This window comes from Anas acuta, chromosome 5 (assembly GCF_963932015.1).
Source record: "Anas acuta chromosome 5, bAnaAcu1.1, whole genome shotgun sequence".
NCBI lineage: Eukaryota > Metazoa > Chordata > Aves > Anseriformes > Anatidae > Anas > Anas acuta.
In genome coordinates this window covers 29,665,867-29,686,671 of record NC_088983.1, presented here as the reverse complement: position 1 = coordinate 29,686,671, position 20,805 = coordinate 29,665,867, and the positions used below count along the sequence as shown (strand labels likewise).

Sequence of the window (20,805 nt, the reverse complement as noted above, 5' to 3'; positions counted from 1 at the left end):
TAATAGTGACCAGCATTACTCTGTAAAGCCCATAGTATGGTAGATGAAGAATAAGGTATCTTCTCAATATTTGAGAAACCTCCTTATAACAAAGAGGGAAAGGCCTTATACCTTTTTCTAACATTAGGACATGGCATGTAGCAGGAATGGAAACACCACCTGATTCACTCAAGTGTAGACTTCTGTATGGACTGCAGCTGGTGATGCTTCTCAGAACAAAGTATTTCAAAATAAGCTGAAACAGGCTGTGTAGCAAATTCAGTAACAAAGGAAAAGCTGTAGCTGTTTTACTGCTTTCTCTTCAAGCTAAATGACCAAAACAGCACCTGGAATGAGAGCACACAGCAACAGTGATTATGAACACCTGTTTTATGCATTCAGCAGGAAGAATGGTACAAAGCCTTATTTAAAGTTTTTAGAAGATCCACAGGACTTAGATTTTATTCTGTGAAGTCTCACAACACTTTTCAGTAAGAACTCAAACCTTTTTCAGATCCAACTCTAATGTGAAAAGCCTTAAGACCCAGCTTTGAGCCACACTTACTATTGCATTCAGACCAAGAAATTTTAGTTTTCATGCTAGTGTTGCCAAGGCAGTCTGTGGGTCTTAATTTACAAAAACAAATAGAGGAGGAGAGTAGCATGCTGCTGGGAGGCAGTAAGAGCAGCACCACGTATCCTTATAGCACTCCAAGGTGGGTGATAATCTCCATCACAACCTACCCTCTTCTGCAAACTGTGTTGGATTTAACCATAAGGCTTCTCACTGTGGGCTCCCAGAACCTCTGCCTCTCATGGCATTGTGGTGCATAGCATTATCAGCCTCACAGGCAGTGCAAATGTAGAGGCCCTTCTGTTTTTCCTAGCATTTTCTACAGAAAAAAAAAAAAACGCAACACACAGCAAGGCATAAAGGTACTGTAAGACACAGTCCAGGATGACCATGATCTGATGGTAGTCGATATAGCAGCTAGGTCAAACAGCAGGGCCTCAAAATTCAGTTTCCAGCTTTCATTGGCCACAAGAGAACTGTTACACCAAACGTGAATTATTTTAGCTCAGGACACTGAAGTATCTTCCAAATCTCAAAAGTAAAATGAAAGAATGGTTCAGCTGACACTCCATAAGCTAGGCCTGTTTGTAAAGAAAGTGCATTGTACACAATTCTGTAGAGGAAGAAAATATGCAACAAGTTTTATTCAGCGTAAGTCCACCAGCACGAAGATTACAGGAAATAGAAAGTGCATTAATAAAAGCTAGTCTTTACCAAAAAGAAAATATATTATTGATTCAAAATATCTTACACTTGAATGATGTAATAACTTATTCTGGGAATCTACTGATTAAGAGAAAAATCAACAGGAAGGCTGCTTCATAAGTAAATCTAACTTCCCAGTTAAAGTCTGAGAATTTAGTAGAGATCACTGAGTCCGGCAGTCTTCCTTGCTTTCTGCATTAATGCTCTCAGCTGGAACTGCTTCCGAGACAGAAGACGTACATGCTGAAAAAAAAAAAAAGTAAGAACAGCTGGCTATTGGGAAAGTTCTGATAAACATCTTAATTCTACAGCAATCCAAATTTTGAAAACATGACATAGTCCGTGACCCAAATGGGATGTTTATTTTTGGAAACACTAAAATCATTAGTTCTCCAAATGGTATTTTCTTGGTTTATAATCTTAAATGGCTACCAAATGCAATCACTATAGTATACTTTTGTGATTTAATAATTAGTTCTACACAAGTTCTTATCATATAGGAGATGTAATGTGTACTCCAAGGTGAACTGAACTGAAGACCAATTAACTTCCCATGGGGGAGAAGACTTTTTTTTAAGCTAGCAAGCTACATAAGAAGGAAATAGTATGTTTCTACTTGGTGCATTGTCTGCTGAATATTAAAAGCCAAGCTGATGCAGTGACTTGGGGAAACGTTATCCATTAGAAAGAGACGAGACTGCTAAGTCTCATAACGCTGTCTTGGGGTCACTGGGTGACATTTTTGCACACTAACTTTTCAGATCCAATTCAGACAACCATGTTGTGAAGTTCCCTTCTCTAAAAAATGTTTTTAATATATTCTAAGTAATAATTCTGTTTTAATTTCAAGTGCCCCCCACCACACATGTAAGCTCAAAAAAGAAGACTATTAGATCAGATATGAAAACTGTTAACATTAAGAGCAGCAAAGAAAGGGTCTCTAAGAAAGTCTCTGCTAGAGGTGGACGACTAGCTGGCTTCTCAAGGTCTCCTTCCACTTTTCATTTCTATGAGTCTAACACTCCACTGTTTGCTTCAGCAGACACATCTGTATACCGCAAGTGAAAAGCTGAGTACTCTAGTCACCCTTAGTTTCTTCAAAATCAGTATCCAAGTCCAAAAGAAAGCTTGTGTTGAAACTATTGTACATTTCTAACGATGAGTTCGTATCTATAATGCTTTTCAAATTGGCCCTTCATCTTAATTTTGAAATTCCTCTTTTAAAACTTTTTCTACCCATATGTACTGCTGTACTTACTGCATCTTCTTCCGTGAAAACATCATTAATAAGCTGAACACAAGAGTTCAAGGGATTTGAACACATTTAAAACTCATCTTAAACCATCCCAAGAAGCCTACCTTTAAAAAGACATCCAGATCTATCACGCCACGTCTCAGTGCTTCCCCAAGATAAAAAATGGTGTCTTCAATTGCATTTTCCTCTGCATATAAGTTCAGGATCTGCTTGTAAAGAGGTGCCGTAGGAATGATAACTTCATCTATATCATTATTTTCTGATTGATTTTCCATTTTCTCTAAGGCAGAACTGAGCTCCTCATCCTTCTTCTTGAGAAGTTCAATGTTCTTGTCAACTTCAGCCTAAAAACATTGAAGAAGTTTATTTCTTAGCTTTCAAGAGCTGAATGTCGTCTTATGTCAAGCTGTCTTGATAACTGTCAATATTTTTAGAAATGCCACTTGATTCTTTACATCTCTATACACCTCCACTATGATTTTTACAAAAGAAAGGGCTAGCAGTCTATATATTTGAGATTCTATCCTTTTAAAAGTAAAAGCTGTTTTAGATTATCATGTCAATCCATTACCGATTTTAGTTTTAGGGAAGGCACACAAACAGCCTCAGTGTTTTGAAGGTACTACAAAAAGAAAAGCAATGGTTTAAACCAGCTAAATATAATAATAATGAAAAAGCAAAGCCAAATTAATTATTTTCTTTGGAAACATATTCTTTGTAGTAAGTTCCTAGATAAGTCTGCTGAGCATGCATCACACACACACTCTAAGCCGTATTGACAGGAAACAAAAAAAAAAACACCATGTTGGCTTTACCACCAACGGAAACTATAATTTAGCTGCATCAATAAGAGAAATAGTCAACACCTCCGTTTTAATTTGCTTCCCAATATTTTCCATGTCCCACAGCTAACCAATTGGAAGAGACGATACACATCTGTTCTCTTCCTCGTATTACTCAAAGCCATACAGACCATTATCAGATTCCACTCTTCCCCTGACCCCCTCCATCTTCTTCCAGATTTACGTCCTAGCTTACTAGTCATCTCTTCTATGCAAGCTTGCTCACGTGTTGGATCACCCTTCTTGCCTTTTTATCATACATCTGCAGTTCTGTTATGTCCTTCCTTTCCAAGATAGTGAAGACTACAATTACACACTGCATTCACTCCACTGAGTGAATGCAGTGTGTAAGCACATCACAGATCTGTATAATGACATAATGGTATTCCCTGTTCTCTGCTCCTGAACACTGAGCTGATTGTTTCTGAAACTGATCATTAGTCCCAAAATCTTATTCCCAAGTGAGAATGCAAGCAGCAGATACAGTAAACAGAAATCAGGCCTTAATGAAAAACTTAGCAACAAGTTCTGAGTGTAAGGAGTAGGAGACTCTCGTTTGGAAAGGAAAACTGGAGTTATACAAGGAAGCTGTGACTAAAATCAGCGTCTCTGCACTAAGACACTGCAATGTTCTCCAGTGCTACTGTCGTACATTATTAGCCAGAAATGGAGACACAGTGATTAAACACTCCCACAATATTCATCATCTTTTCTAGAGAGTACGGGCAAAAATATCAATACTGTTCCTCTACTGTCGAACAACAGCATTTTTAAGACATGGCACAATGTGTTTTAGGATCACTGCTATTTCCAACTCATCTCTCCTGAATAGGTGCACCTCAGTTTAGAAAGAGAATACACACTTGTAAAGCAGTGCAGTGGATGTTTTGGTATTTATCTCATGCTAAATAGAAACTAGTCACATACTTCTGTTCCCTACTAGAAATACTCAGATATAGAGCAGTGTTTCATCTCCGCTTACCACTTCTTGATCCAGGCGAGTTACCATCTCTTCCAGTTTCTGGTGTCCTTTCTTCAGGTCTTCTTCTGTCCGTTTCAAGGCATTGAGTTCAGCTTGTGCACGATCCATTTCTTCTTTCATCCGCCATCTCAGTTTGTCACTGACTGCTGAAATAAGGGAAGCTCGAATGGTATCTTCGCTGATAGTTCCATCTCTACTGGGTCCTGCACAAGAAAATTCACAAGCACAAAATTAACTCTCTTCTGCACTGGCTTCAATATAAAGCCAGTTTGGAGAAAATGGCTATCTTGCTGTGTATACTTAGCGACACAGGATAGTAAGAGAAATGTTTTTTAAAATAGTTTACAAAAGCTGTGAAGAGGCTACAGAGAAAAAAAATAAAATAATGTGTACAACAAGTAAACTTAAGAGCATGAATCCATTCATCCACTTTACTATTCCTGCATCCACAGAATTATTTTAAATTAAAAATAGGCTGGCCGTTTCCCTCTAAAATCTACAAACGTTGGTAGCCTAAGTCTTTGAAAGATGACTGAATTTCTGGTGAACTCTGTCAGAATTAACAGATACATGTGTGTTCAAGCACAAATAATATAACAGCTGGCCTGAGACAGAAAATTTGCCTGGAGGTGCTCTATTTGGAGGCTTACCAATTACTTATTTTAAGATTCATGAAAAATAGATGGACACTATGCTAACAGAAATAAAGATAATGAAAAAGATATTAACTACTGCTGTTTTCTATTTCTGACAGGGCCTAAGTGACAAATTACTGGACACTGATTCCAAAGCTACAACATGTTCTACTCTCCAGTTAGTTTCACAATTATCTTTCTCTTTCAGCCAGCCTAGGGCAGGCATGGGAAGACAATAAAACAATCAGTATTCATACAGAACATTTGTTGGCTTATTAACATAATCTTCCTTTAACAAGCAATATTTACTAAAACCAGAAATGCTAATCAATTACATCAGCATAACATTTATAGATATATTTTAGCAGACAAAAAGTAGATGGCAGACTTTTAGAAAGATATTCTGTATTATACTGGGCCTACATTATTTTTTTAATAACTTCTGCAGGACAATAATGTAATGATGGGAGACAGAGGAAGAGGTTTACTAAAGGCAACCACGAAGAACCTGTGAAAATTCTCCCTGGACAAAACATTTTTTTTTATGTTAGTTGAATAAAAAGTATTAAATCAAGCATACAAAGGTGCTGTGAAATCCATTTTACGATTCTAAGAGAGGTGAGCAAATATTTTACTCTATTTTAGCTAGAGCATGATAATCATGTATTTCATAATATCATGAATACATGATGAAAATCATGATGAAATACAATTTGACCTCAGTTATATTAATTTATCAGTTTCACTTGGTTCATGGTGCCCAGAAACTTCAAGGGAGTTATTGTAGTAGCAGTGAAGCAGATCAGTAGCCACTATTGTTCTTGTATTATATAACTCGTTTCTAAATTGATCAGTGTTAGCTAAAACAGCAGCTGAGGCTGCTATGTAATTGAGGTTACTATGTAGATGATTGCTGGGTACAACTTGTAATTTCAATTCATTAAATCACAGTTCCATCCATAAATAATAGTACATTTAATACATTTCACTAGTCCCTCACCCTCTAACACACTAGAGGCTTTCACATTTAAGCCTAAATATTACCTATTGCTTTTGCAAGTCAGCCTTTCAATGAGACTACCTTATTTCAAGAGTCTGTGCAACTTCTACCTTTTAAAATAAAAGGTAAACTCAATATTGACCTCAGAAAGTTTTGCTTATCTGCAGACCAGGAAATCTTTGATTGCTCTAGGGAGTGTGAATTGGCTACTGGTTGCTGGACTGTACCAGTATTAGAGTATTGATACTCATTAGAGTATCTTTGAGTAGGGTACATATCCTCCTGATAATCAGCAACAATCTGGAAGATGCTGTCTAAAGATTTCAGTTCTGCCTTAGGACAAAAAAAGCATCCGAATCAAAAAATTAACAGTTTTCTGTTAGGATCTGAACATAACTGTTTTAAATAAATAATAGAAAAAAATATTTTGAGTATCTGTTGGTATTGTTATACTAGCAAAATGTTGACACGACCACACACCTCAGAGAATCCTTAAAACATCCAAAGAAGTTTTGGACCTCCACTGCTAAGCGGAACAAGACTGCATACATTCGACTCTCTTCCCTCCCTATGCCTTTTCCTCTATTCCCATCCGCCTTCCAGTACACAAAACTGATTCCGTGCCAGATATTTGAAAAAACAAAGCTATGCAACTGACAGAAGAGTAACTAAGGAAAAAATGCATATCATGCTTACTAATGCATCAATTTCTTCTAAAAAGAACACCTCAGATTACTAATGTGTTTCTTACATACAAATTGCAACAGAATTTGTAGAATTTTAAAATAACAAAGTTCACTTTAGACAGTATTATTAATCTCTAATGCCATACCTAGCAATCAATTCTACTTTTTTTTTTTCCCCCTGATATTTCTCACTATGGGATATTTTTAAAAGGTTTGCTTTAACAATAAAGAAGGACTGAAAAAAAAAGTCACAATACACCTAACAATGAAAGTTCTCATACAAGTGTCAACAGGTAAGAAAAATGTCTTTGCACATACGAAGGACCAGCAGTTAGATTCTATATGTCTTCCTAAAGAGCATGAACCCATAGCATTTTATGTCACTTCCATAATTAGCCCAGCCTAGGGAAGATTTTATGGCACAAAGCCTGTAAATCCAGAGAGCACTGAAACCCTTAACCTTTACCAGGCAGAGTCTGGTTTCAGACATGACCTTAGAGAAGCAACAAACTAGTAACTGCATCAGGTAATTAATGGCAGATTACGGAACAGAAAGAAAGAAAAAAAAACAACAACCAAAGGACTATTTGAAAAACTGGCAATTATATATAAAAAAAAAAAAGCTACTCTGTATTTTCATTCAATCCAAACTAAGCTCACTAAAGGAAACACTCCGCCACCATACAAACAAAATTCTCAAGTTTTACCTCCTTCTATGTTCCCAATAAACTATCACGATAAACCATAGTCTATCAACAGCAGAAAAAAATCTGAATAGGAAATAAACGTTTGCATGTTAAAGCAAAATAAGTTTACTGTAAATACATTGGATGATTAAAGAGACATCTTTGCATTTCATGTTGCATGAGATAAACCACACACAGCAGGTGCATGACTTTTACCTAGCTGCATCAAAGGAAGCTGTCTTATGTTAAATTGCCACTGTAAAATCCGGCACTACAACATACCAGATAACCTAACTCAAGACCTGTGAAAAGCCTGCTATGATACTTGGCAGATACTCCACCTCTGTTCATCTTCACTGGGAATAAAAAGGAAGAAAAGTAGTTAAATATGACATCTATATTTTAAATTCACTCTACCACATAAAAGCGAAACTGGATCTGCTTTGAGAGATGCTGCAGAAAGCTGACGTTCCCTGGAAAGGTTCCTAACAGCCTACTGCATGACAATGAGAGCTGGTGGGGACTACCAGCCCACAAGGAGCAAGCAGCCCCTCAACACTGAGTACACCCTGGCTGGGACAGCAGCTTTCTTGTAGAGTGTACAGTAGCCACACACATTGCTTAAGAGTGGAAATGACCACTAAAACAGCCAACGGAGAACACTTCTGTAATTCAGAAAGCTGAAATAACTTGGACACGGAGGAGGAGGATGAAGCACAAAAAAAATCAAAATATGACTTGTTTCTAAGTTGTAGAACAACAGAACAATTCCTCAATTTCTTTTTAAGAGTAAGTCGAAGCCAATTCCTTTGCCTTCCAATTCCTTCCTTTGCCAATCTGTGAGCTTGCTTTGTTCCCAAGAAGGTGAATTAAAGCCTCAAAATACACATGGTTCTGGAGTGATGAACATGTATAAATAATTGGGAGCTTGCACATTAAATTCAAAACCTGTGGATGTACTTTTTAATTGCAGTGCAACAGATTACAAATGGCTGATCTTCTGACCAAGGTGACAGAAACGTCTGTATCCTTATCACGTAACTGCTCCTAAAGGACTACCCAATTGCAAAGTCACTGCACCACCTTTCTACTTAATTAGATATTTATCAGCGGTTCCCAATCCATTACACGTACTCACACTAAATATGAAGGACAGAACAGAAGCCAAGCTGGTTTATTTTTGCCAACACTGGGCAACCAAGCAGCAAAATGGGAAAAGATCCAAGTTAATATCCTAGGTCTTGCTGCTAAAGGGAAGAAAGAATATTACCTACTAACAAGTAGGTAATGTCACAAAGCAAAGAGGCAGAAGAAAGATGCAGTAAAAATCAAGCTCATTCCAAATTCATTGAAAACCTCTGCTTTAGGACTTTTGGAGTAAAAGTATATATAAAAACTGAGACTAGTAGATGACTAAGTGTGGACAAAAGCACTTTTAAAAGCTGAGACCATGAACGAAGAGCAATACAATCAAAGTCACCTACAGTTAATGGGTGAGGGGGAAAAAAACATCTTAGGGTGGTTACATGCACTATTTTTTCAACATACTCAGAGAGCAGACACAATGTATTGTATACAATCAGGAATTTAACAAGTTTCTGAGTAAATAAAGTGAAAGACAAAGGATGCAAAATGTGTTATATTCTTTCTTCAAGTAACTTTTTTTTTTTCATTCAAGATCAGTATTTTAGAAGGTCAGGTTAAGAACAATAAATTCCTTTTCCTATTGTCTGTCTTTACATATCAATTTCGGTGGGAAGCTTCAATTCAAAGAGATACTTTCAAAGCTACTCACCAACAGTAGTCACAGGAGGCTGAGAAGGGTAGTACTGAACACTAGTGGTTGCTGGAAACGGAACACCACCTGGATAAGGGTAGTTTGGGTAGCTGCTTTGACAAAGAAAGATATACATAGGTGACACTTTACAAATTGTTAAATAACGTTAGCATATCACCTTTATGTTTCCATATTAAATACTTATTGACATTATAAAATGCTTAAACTGAAGGCCACGTTATAATTTCTCTCTTTTCCTGTTCACATTAACATCTTTCACAACTTGTCTTTTTCATATAATTTAAGATGATACCATTTTATCTGAAGCCCTACCTAGTTATTTCCTGGTCAGGCATTTGGACCATACCAATTTCTCTTTAATCACTCAATCTTGCCTTTCTAGAACCCTAAGCTATCCAAAACTAATAATTCTAGCTTCAAATGGACAAAAAAATCAATTCTAATAATCTTAAATATTATTAGAATATTAACAGAAAGACTACTGAACTGTTTCATGTAAATGCAAAAATGCTACGCAAAATACATTAAGAACACTTTAGATAGGTCTATTTAGGAGGCAAAAAATTGCCCTAAGAACTTGTCAAAATCCCTGTTTCTCACTCCTTAAAACATACACCCCAACACTTACTATTTTTTTTCCTTCTTAAATCTAAATGCTATATACTATAGCAACTCCTCATATGCTCTTAACAGAATCAGGACATAAGGATGTTAATAATAAAAAGAAAAGCAGTGTGAAAACATTAAGATAGAAGGCAATCAGCATCTTGCTACTTGCTAAGAAAGAACTGTAATCGTTCTGGAATAGGTTTATTCATTTTCACTTTTACATAACATACTTAAAAGCAAATGTTTTATTTCATATTAATAGAACACTTTTGAAATCATTTTGTGCCCTTCAAGTTCTCTTAGAGTGCTCTGAATTAGTTTTGTTAATTACTTAAGATTTAGGTATTTTTCTACAGTATTAGCTACTTACAACTACTTAAATGAAATCTTCATAAAGATGGTAATTACATTATGAAGTGCCTCTTAAGTCTTTGCAATTTTAACCTTTTTCTGCTGCTAAGAATTTCTCATCTTCTAAAAATCTATCTTCTAAAAGTACACTTTAAAACAATATGTATTTGCTGAAAAGTTCTAAGATCACCCAAGTGAAATTCTAACTTAAATATTCATTTTCTAAAAGATAGTCATTAATTTCTTCAACAGCTCTCTGCCGTATCAACTTTACTTATGCACACAAAAGAGTCATATCTGCATGTGCAAATATAATACCCAGAGAAAATCTGGTTAGCAGAGTTTTATGAATGGCAATTGTAACACTGTGATACACAGGTTTTGCTATAAAATGGAACATTAATGGTGAGAGCAGAGCCAAAGGTGAAGTACAAACTGCTCCTCTTCTAACTGCCAAAGAATATTGTTGAAAGCAACAGTTCATTCTAAACAACTCTTTAAACTATTACCAGGAGGTACTCTGGTGTAACTCACTGTCAGTTTTTAATGCCTGTGAAACAAGACCAGGCATAGAGAGGAAGAAGACACGTGAAGGTTCCCATTAATGCAACAATTGTTTTGTCCAATTACTTGAATTGCCCAGTTGAGGGTACGTGCCTTTATATAGCAATCAGCATAACCTTATAAAATCAAATTAATTATACAGGTGAAGCAAGAGAATGTGGAGTTAAGTAATCATTTTGAAAACATAATTGTCACACAACTACATTACAGGTTAAACAGTAAGAAAACTATACCTTTCTCAAACTTTCTTCTGGCTATTGACAAGAGTTCTGTCCTTACTCATGAGCACACATTGCAAACATAACAATTAAGCGATAAATGATGAGATTCAAATCCATCATAAGAAACAGAATAGGAATAAGACTAGATTTTGCTCAGAGAAACCAATCTGTTATGTAAATGATAATGCAAAGTGGTTAAAATAGTTCTTACCTTGGGTTTGCAGTGCTTCCTGGTGGATAGGGAGTTATTCCACCTGGCATGCCTGGCACATAGGAAGCTAAACAAAATAAGGATTTCACATATTTTTGGAGGAAAAGAACATCACACATTACTTACAATTAAGAGTTAGAACATCTTTCACTGAATATTTATTTTCTTAATTACTTTAATTATAAATTCACTAATGCATGGATAAAAAAGTATATCAAATTAAAAATGCAGCGAGCAATTGTACTAAGTAAATCATGAATGCATAAGAAAGTCTCTACAGCAAGAGAACTCAAAAAATGGGTGTGTTAAAGATGACAGACCTGATGAATTTTGTCTGCATATTTTATATTATGGATGAGAAAAAGAAAATAACCTTTCCAAGGAGTCATTGTTCTCTACACACTAAATTATGAGCATATAATTTAAGTACCTTCAGAGTAGGCTTAACGGTTGATTAGCTGTTTAACAATCCAATCACACTGTTTAGCAATTTCTGGCATTTATAAGTTACACTTATAAAAAATTATCAACAAATATAAATGTCTAAGGCTTTAACACAGCCATAGTAATTTCAAGTTTCTTCTTAGAAATCTGATGATTCTATTATTAAAAATTATTATAATTTACTACATGGTTATAGTAATTTTAGGACTATTACCATTTTACCTTTCTTTCTTTTTTTTAAGCCTCCCTAGCTACCTACATCTTCAATAACTTTCAAATAATTCAGGATTTATGCTTTTTTAATTAAAGTGCTTAAACAGCATTATCTAGAACTTAAAAATGTGACCAATTGTCTTAAAAATGAAAAAAATGAGTAGTCATGCAATACTGTAATAAATCTAAGCAGCTATTAATAATACAAAAATTCTGAAATATTTTCATTAAAATTACTTCAACTATACTAGTCATGAATAACTACAAAGGAACAAAGCAGTGTGATGTTTCAGTTGATGATCCTCCCTGAAAGCACAGTACAGGTCACAGCTTCCACTAGAACTACACTGTGCTGACACCTGCTGTTCCTGGACAATCACAACAGCTTGTTTGTTATCTAGTGCTCTTGTGGTCAGGCAGGTTAGCACTGGACAAGTTAAAAAGCCCCAAACACTTACTTATAGCCACCTAACTCTAATGGTCCTATTTATGTTTGCTACCTCTCTTCTCATATGTTAGAGAGACTAAGACCTTAATATAAAGTTTTTTTTTTCAGTGAATTGTAATGACTATTTTTTTTTAGATGCAACTATGATCTGATAAAAGACTTACTTCATTCAAAACCACACACAGCCTTAAAAACTGCAAAAATATAACCCCAACTAAAATCAGCTTACCAACAAATTATGTAGAACTGTTATAATACCATTAAATACTCCGCAGCTTATCTGCTTCCCTCCTAGTCTTTCATGAATAGCTCTACTCTACTGTTTTCTTCCCATCCAATTCAGTCTTCTCTTTCTGTTTCCCACTTCTCTCCCCCCCACCTATCCTCAGTCTTTAAATTAAGTTGCTTCCAGAAATTTATGAACTAAAAATATTAAAATATTTTAACTATTTAATATATAAAATATAATATTTAAAATATTAAGATTTTTGCAATAAAATGTGTCCTAAGTCAGAGTACCAAATTAACAGAGAAGCCTGAAAAATCATGTTTTTCTTTTCATTTCAATTAAATTTCATTTTCTTTTCATTTCATTCATTCAAAAGCTGAAGCAGGTTTCTCTTTTCATTTCAGCCAACAATTACTAACAGATAAACAAATATGATTGTGCACATGGGCAACACAAGCAATAGGATTTTGGCATACAGAGATGTATTATCAAAATACAAAAAACATTAAGATACAGTTATCTGAATAATGTCTTTTTAAGTATATCCCTGAATGTTGACACATCAGCAGTTTTGATTTGGGGGGAGTGAAAGTATGTGTGTTGTTCGTTTGTTATCTTTTTCTGCTTCCTCCCTGCCAATATAACCTTGATTTTTCCCCTGCTTCCAAACACCAAAAAAAAAAAAAACAACCACAAATTCTTCCAATAGATCAAAAAGGTCTGGCACAGCACAAGTGAATTAATTACCCATAAGTACAGAAAGCCACTTTAGTGTAGTATAATTTCTCAACAAATTAACAAACACCACCACATTTTGGAATATTAAAGGAAGCATTTGTGGAAATCGGTAACCACAACCACTTACTAGTTGGTGGGCCAGTTGCCTGGTATGGTGGGTAGCCTGCCGAAACAGTAGGCCGGGAAAAGACTGGAGGTTCCTCACCAAATACCACAATCATAACTTGAATCAGTTCCAGCAAGTCTGACTGAGGCTGCGAGGATAAACGAATCAGATGTTGTTGATTTCTGCTGGCAGACAGTTTACCTGACTAACAACGACACGGTACCATTCTATCAGCTTCCAAAAGCCATCCTTTCATTTGTTTGTATGCATGTACACAAACACGCACAAATGTATATTTAACTTTCTTTACGGATTCCTTTACAGATTGCAACCTAGCTAACTGGTTTTCAAAAAAACAGTATAGAGAAATACACGATTCTGAGCATTTACTTCCAGAATAACCTGGTGAGCACATGGTGCCATATCAACCATACGGCAATAAATGATTGCAGATGATTGCACAATGATGGATTGTAATATTTTCTTGAAGCTTAAATCAGCTCTTCCACACACAAAAAAAACCCACACGTCACAAAGTTTTGAGACATTCCAAGTTAATACAACACAGCTTTTGCTCCAGTTCAGAATGGCTCAACAGAAAATAATCTAGCCCATTTAAGGAGTTGCACATAAACGTCCTTTAAGTATAGCTACACTTGTTTTCTCAAAGTTTATAACTACTTTTTTATAGGAATGATTTCATTTCTCCGAAATAAAGGCAAGCTTTGTGAATGCAGTACTAGTTTAAGCACCCTATTTCTTGATTTTCTTACCTCTGCAATCCACTCAGTAATCCAAAAAACAAGTTTATTTTATTCTTACCACCCTCTCTATCTGCATCTTCAATGATCCTCCCGCTTGGGCGGGACCTAAGCACTGATCTTTCCACTATTCCCACGCAAGTGCTGAACTACCACCCATGTTTATTACACTTATTGCTGCTAATCACTTTTGATAGAACTGCACATCTTGTCATGTTCTTCTGACCTTGTCAGAATATTTTATTTTCTCTAAACATCCATGTTTTGGTCAAAACTTCTCTGAAACCTGTACTGCTCAATGACTTTATTAGTAAAGCAAATACATACATATACTCAGAGCTCCAGCAAAGTTTGCCTGAAGTAGTCCAAGTGCTCATGCAGCAGTCCATTTTCATCAGAGATTAATATCAGCCAGAATTTGTAATTTGCCTTGAGTAAATACTCTTATCTCACGGTAAATATTCTTATCTTCATATCAGTGTTCTGCCAGGCAAGGAAGCCCACACTGCTCTGTTTAATCAGACAAGCTGCTGCTAAATTAAATTAACCAGGCAACAGAGAACACAACAGTGGGAACTTTAAGACATTACAAACAATAAGCAGTTGCTTTCTTTAAATAAATGGTTTAAGATGCCTAATAAATAGGACTGCTTTTTGTTATAAATGGTACAAATATCTAAAGAAATTCAGAAGAGAATTTAACAATTCCAAGTTCCTTATACTTACGTATTTCCACTCATGCAGGTAAGGAAGGTATATCTTTCCATTCGCATCAACATGCTTCCCTGTCTTTATTGTCATTGAGCTAGTGGGTTTAACAAAACAGATTGGGGGGTTGAAAGGGTAGGTGTCCAGCAGCCACAAGCAAATTGGGATATTGTAGGTGTTACCTAAAAAGAGGTTTTGAAAGATTTTAGAAGTCCTGTTCTTTTGTACTCTGATTTTTAAAACTTCTGTCATCCATAAATTCAACTGCACTGACACAAGTCGAAGACAGCATCTACTAAAAACACTCAAATGAAGAGTTCCTGATATGGTGATGAACTCAGAACTTTCATTTACAATTACTGTTTACCACTAATACATTATCTCATTTATTCTGCAATGTAACATTACTAGATCCTAATCTGCATTATCCTTAGCTGCAGCAGTAAGTGGTTTGCAATACTCAATTAGAGAAGTTGAAAAACATGCAGCACTGAAAGATAAACACATTACAGAGCTGTACAGGCAGGAAGAGGCAATGATGTACGCTAAGATTTTATTCCACAGCAAAACCAGGACAAATATACTGTGGTTAAGTAAAGGATTTCACAAAAATAGTGGTCATGGAAGTAGTGAAGTTGAACCGTTAAAATCTGAACAGTTTTAAATGTGATTTGGGAACATAATGGTTGCAATATTGATGACGATGTTGATAATAATAATAGCATACCTCTGTAAGGCACCGGAATGGTTCCACTCAGGCTCATCAGCTCTCTCGATGAGCCGTCGTTAAAAACTGAAAGGGAACGAATAGTGTTTTTAAAGGAAACCCATTTGTTGTGTTGATCTCTGTTCAGATTACATCCTATTTGTTAGTGTAAATGCAGAAGTTACCTGTGAGTGAGTATATTGAAAAGTTCTGCTCTTCCACATCTACGGACTAGTAAATGGTCATCTACATTCAGGTACCCTCTTACAAATAACGTATTTCTGAGAAAACACTGACTGACTGCTGTCAAGCTACCTTCACCACGAATAAAACTATCACCTCAGAGTCCAAGTAGAATACGTAGGAACCATTCAAATTGCTCATCACAAGAACTGCTACAAGGGTAATTTCAATTCAGTTTAAAAGAAACAACTTTTATCTGAGGATTACAGAGAATTCCTTATGCTTTCTCCAAAAAAGCATGTCAGCAAGACTACCAAGAACTTGTTGGCCACAGGCATTATTATATTTGTTACATCACAATTAAAGGCAATTTAACCAAATAGTACACTGAAGAGGAAGAAAAACCTAACACTTGACTTGCAGCCACATCTTGGTCTTTGTTCACAAAAAGCACAGGAACCCTGACCTCAGTTTTGAGTCACTGTGTCTAGGTTTCAAAACAATGGATTACTCTTTGCTTTTTAAGTCAGCTTTTGGTAATAAAACTTATTTTCTTAATCTCTTCTGAAAGCTTCTAATCACACTTCAAATGTAGCTGACCATATACAATTATTTTGCTGATGTTCTATAAATGTAGACAGAACATGTCAGGACTTAGATGGTGAGTATATACTTCTTTATTACTACAAACTTGAAAATTATCTCAACAGCAAGGTAACAATTTTCTTGTAACTCATTTCACAGCTCCAAACAGTAGCAGCCATCTGTAAGTACTTCTGTGCTCAACCTTCCAAGGAAGCTTAGGAAGAGAGAGGTAACAAATGAGCTTCATGCTACAGCTCAGTGCTATTTGGAATTTGGATCACTCTATCGTAATTGCAAACTTGCATACGAGATTCCTACCACAGCCTTTTCACGATTCCTTTTGATTCTCTGACCACTACACAGTTTATTATTACTGTTATATTATTGTTAATATATATATTACTTCCATGACAGCTGCTGGCTTGGAGCAGTTCAAGTTAAAACTCATTTATCTTCTACCTGCCTACACCCCTCCTCAATTCTTGTCGATCCAGACTGTAATCTAGAAAGCAAAGTACTATAAATTTTTTTATCATATTTTATTAATATGAACTGGCTCACAGAGGAATCCTACAGGTGACAGAAATAATCACAGAATGGTTTGGGTTGGAAGGTCATCTAATTCCAAACCCTTGCAACAGGCAGAGACGCCTTTCACCAGCCCAGGCTGCCTGAAGCCCCATCCAGTCTGGCCTTGAGCAACTCCAGGGATGGGGCAGCCACAGCTTTCCCATGCAGCCTGTGCCAGGGCCTAACAGAGGGTGATCATAAGGAAGGTAACCTCAGCAGCTATGCTGGCTCACTGTATTTTGAGAAATCACACTCTCAACCCTCTGAAACTGACCCTAAATAGCATTTAAACGTACTGAAATTGACACAAAGCCTTTAAAATAAAGCTAAGAGTGATTAAGTCACTGTTAATTTACATTACAAAACCTCTCATACCAGTTTTCTATATGCATGACTGCTTTCCTCATGCTTTAAAGCACTGCCACAAATATTCATTTTTAATGAAGTACTTGTACACTATCTTACTGTACTTTCTAAATAGACAGAACTCCAAAAATGTCTCTGTATCACAGCAAAGCTCAACTTGTGTGGCCAGTTCACCTGCTGGGCAGCTGAACCCTCTTCTTTTGATGAGGGGAAGTGAGAATGCAGCTGGGGTGGAATTTAGCTGCTCGGCAGGGTAAAACCCCCACAATTCATAACATACCAGCAATCTCCAGAGTACTAACCTCTGAGCAATCAAATTTTAACTGTGGTGAAATGCAACACTCCTTGGCATATTAGCTAACTTCTCTGTATTACTGTCTGTTTCCAAGGAAGTGTTGATGTCAAAGATCATAAAGATTCCATATTCTAGCTTTAATCTCCTTCATTCCCACAAAAGCTACCAAATATATGTAAAACAACAACAATTCAGTAACAAAAAATTTGTCACGCAGACTTACCATATGAATCCATAACAGGTTTGAGGTCCTTGTACTGAGTAATGACACTGGTCGTCTCCTGCACAGTGAGGTCTCTGTACTTATACTAGAAAACAAGGAGAAAGAATGTTTTTACATCATAAAGCTTCACTGTAATTTAATTTGGTTTTGTTTCACAAAATAACCTGCATTTATGAGAGCTTATACTGATAATATATGGACATTCTTCTGGGCTCCACTTCCTATATAATTTACCCAATTTTAACACGTTAAGATGCTTTTATTCTCAAATAAGAGTCCATACATCAAGTGATTTTGGGAAAGCTATCATATTTTCATTGATGTTCTACCATAACCAATGTTACATTTTAAGCAAAGCCAAATACTGGGACATAGTATTTATCAGAAGTTCTGCAAAACAAATTGCCATATACCTTTCCAATTGACAAACACATATCTTCTGAGTGAAATTAAGACTACCCACGCATCATCATCAATAAAACTAAATCTACATCATTTAGAAAAGCACGGAAAATTATCGAATCCTCTTCTGGACATACAGAATAACCACAAAGTAGAAAAGCTCTAAAGAATTTCACACACTTTTAAAGTTTTTAATACAATTTGTAATACAAATATGAGGAAAACAAAGGATAACTATGAGAAACAAAAGAATACTCTTAGCCATGAGAGTGTTTGTGGATCTAAAAAATAGAAAACAAAAACAAAACCTGCATCTCTGAACCAATAGTATGACATTTTAAGTATTCCTGATGCACAGCTATATACTATTTGAACCTCACAGACCACTTTCGTAGCACTCATACTACAGTATTAATCAATTGCTATTATTATTACCAATGAGAAAGTATGGTGCCCTGAAATGTCTGCTATCGGTAACACCACCAGTTTCATCCACTTGCTTTCTCTGGGAGCAGGGAGCGAGTCTCAGCCCAGATTTAAGTCTCAGAACAAGAACCCCCAGACACTGGAGGAGATGCTCCTGGCCAGCAGAGTGCTGGTTTCACCAGGTAGTGCAGCTCTGTAAAAAGGCAACAACCTTCAGGTGTCTCAGGGACCACAGACAGTGACCCTTCATTCAACCATGACCCTCCACAATGCGGCCTGAAACCCAACACATGTTGATGCTGGCAACAAACTAATTCCAACATTATCCAAGAGCAAAGCCTGGTGCCATGGCTAAGGTCACCTTTGCTCTGAAAAGCACTCCTGAGTTGTAAAACTTGGAAACTAACACTTATTTCCAGTATCTACAGAGGCTGACAAAGATACCAACATTGGGCATCACAAGTCTTACTTGAGGAGGTGGGCTGAGCGTGCCCCGTCACTTGCTCTAACACCTTAGTCTACCAAAAGCTGTAACTCCAGGATTTTACTCGTCAACGAATACCTAATATCTATTTACACAAGACAATTTTGAGGCCTTCCCCCAGTACCAGCTTAGTAACCCAGAAAGCAAGTCAAAAGTACCTCAATTTTAACATGAAAGAGGAAACCTGTCACCAAACGATCCCATCACCCCCAACAGAAACTTTCAAACAAGGGCAGAGTGAGGCCAGGCTGAAGAAGGGCAGTGTGTGCCCCCATCACCAGATGTGGTTCTACAGCAGGAGGGAGAGCACTTCTGAACCATGTAAAAAAAAAAAAAAAAAAAAAAAAAAAAAAGAGGGGATCGTTTATAGGAACATACTTATAGTACAGGATGTAGGCTCAAGAAGATTGGCACAATCAAAAGAACAAAAAGAACAAAACCAGAACAGGCTTTCACTAACAGAAGCTCCTAACAAACATAAGGATTTGGCATAAGGATTTAAGTCCACTTGTAGTATAAGAGTCCCAGGTCAGGTTTCCTGCATGTTTCCTTAGCAGACATACCAATACTGATATTACAAGACAATCTTTTTCTGTGTTCATATAGTAAGGAGCTGAGGATTTCCAAAAAATGCCAAAATCCTTCTGGAAAACACAAAACCTTAGTGACCTCTATAAACATAACTAAAACTGATTACTTTAAACTCTTGATTTTTAAGTGTTTTTTTTTTTCCTCCTCAAGTATCAGATGGCAAATGCATCTTCCTCATTCTACATATCAGGTAACAGGCCACAAAGTGATGAAGCTTGCCAGGTTCACACAGCAGGTCAACACCTTGAATTGAGCTACGTGTGTCTCCTCCCAAGCTGGGGCTCAGTGTTTTGGTATCTCACACACGGCTACGCCTACTGCTCAGATTTCCTCTACAGAACAGAAAGTGGAGCTATTCTTGAAAAATACAGGCAAGTGCTGAATTAGTAACTTCACTTTCCCTGAACTGCTTGGTTCACTGCACTTTTCACTGAACTTACCCACAGAAAGTCAGATGGCACTGGGGGCTATAAAATGGGGGTGAGGCAGGGTGGAATGAAAAAGAGATAAGGACGCGGAGTCACCGTTGATTCTTCCCCTCCTTGGCATGTCAGTCATTCATTAATGGGAAACGGGAATACAGACACACACTGCCACTTGCTGGCACCGAGCTAGCGCTCAGCATTGCTTCTCGAGCTGCCAACAGGAGGTGCCTCTGACCCTTTGCAGGTGAAGGACCACCAGTTCTGGTCAGATCCTCATCTATCGCGTGCCACGTTCACTCTGTGTGAACACCACGACTGAACCTCATCACAACAGCATCCCCCAGAGCCAAGCCCACAGCTCCGCCAGGTGCCTGGAGATGGGTCCCTCTGGGTCCCTCGGGGGCCGTCACGTCACGGCTGGCCAGGCACCGCGCCTCCCCTTCCCCCCGCCTGCGGGTCCCGAGGCACAAAGCTGACCGTGCACCTCCCTCCCCTTCCCCACGCCCCCGCGGCCCCCCGACCCGCCTCCCCGCCTCATCCCACGCCCCCCGCGGCCGTGGGCAGCCGCCGTCCCGTCACGGCGCTACCTTGGCGAGCATCTTCTTCAGCTGGCTCTCCGAGAACGCCATGGCGGCGCCGCCCGCCCGCCCCCAGCCCAAACAGGAAGCGCCCGCGCGGCCGCTTCCGCCCGGCCCTGACGCCGCTTCCGGGGCGGTGCCTTCCGCCCGGCCCCGCCTCACCTCACCTCTTCCCCTCCCCCCCCGCTACCATTTGAGCGCTGTGGTGCGCGGCTCCCCCTGAGGG

General features: G+C 37.6%; 1 protein-coding gene across 2 annotated transcripts; it reads right to left on the bottom strand.

Annotated features, from left to right (window-relative positions):
• Positions 1-1,164: 1,164 nt before the first annotated feature.
• TSG101 (tumor susceptibility 101) lies at positions 1,165-20,729 on the bottom strand. Of its 2 annotated transcripts, none has more exons than XM_068683539.1 (10): positions 20,589-20,729; positions 17,674-17,758; positions 15,473-15,538; positions 14,764-14,927; positions 13,298-13,424; positions 11,099-11,165; positions 9,140-9,234; positions 4,338-4,540; positions 2,618-2,857; positions 1,165-1,501 (listed from the first exon to the last, which is right to left on the bottom strand). In XM_068683539.1, exons 1-10 carry the CDS (start codon positions 20,628-20,630, stop codon positions 1,412-1,414), a joined length of 1,179 nt encoding a protein of 392 aa, XP_068539640.1. In that variant the 5' UTR covers positions 20,631-20,729; the 3' UTR covers positions 1,165-1,411. The 2 variants fall into 2 exon arrangements, with proteins under 2 accessions (XP_068539640.1, XP_068539641.1); XM_068683540.1 differs by having other exon boundaries at positions 9,140-9,231.
• Positions 20,730-20,805: the final 76 nt, after the last annotated feature.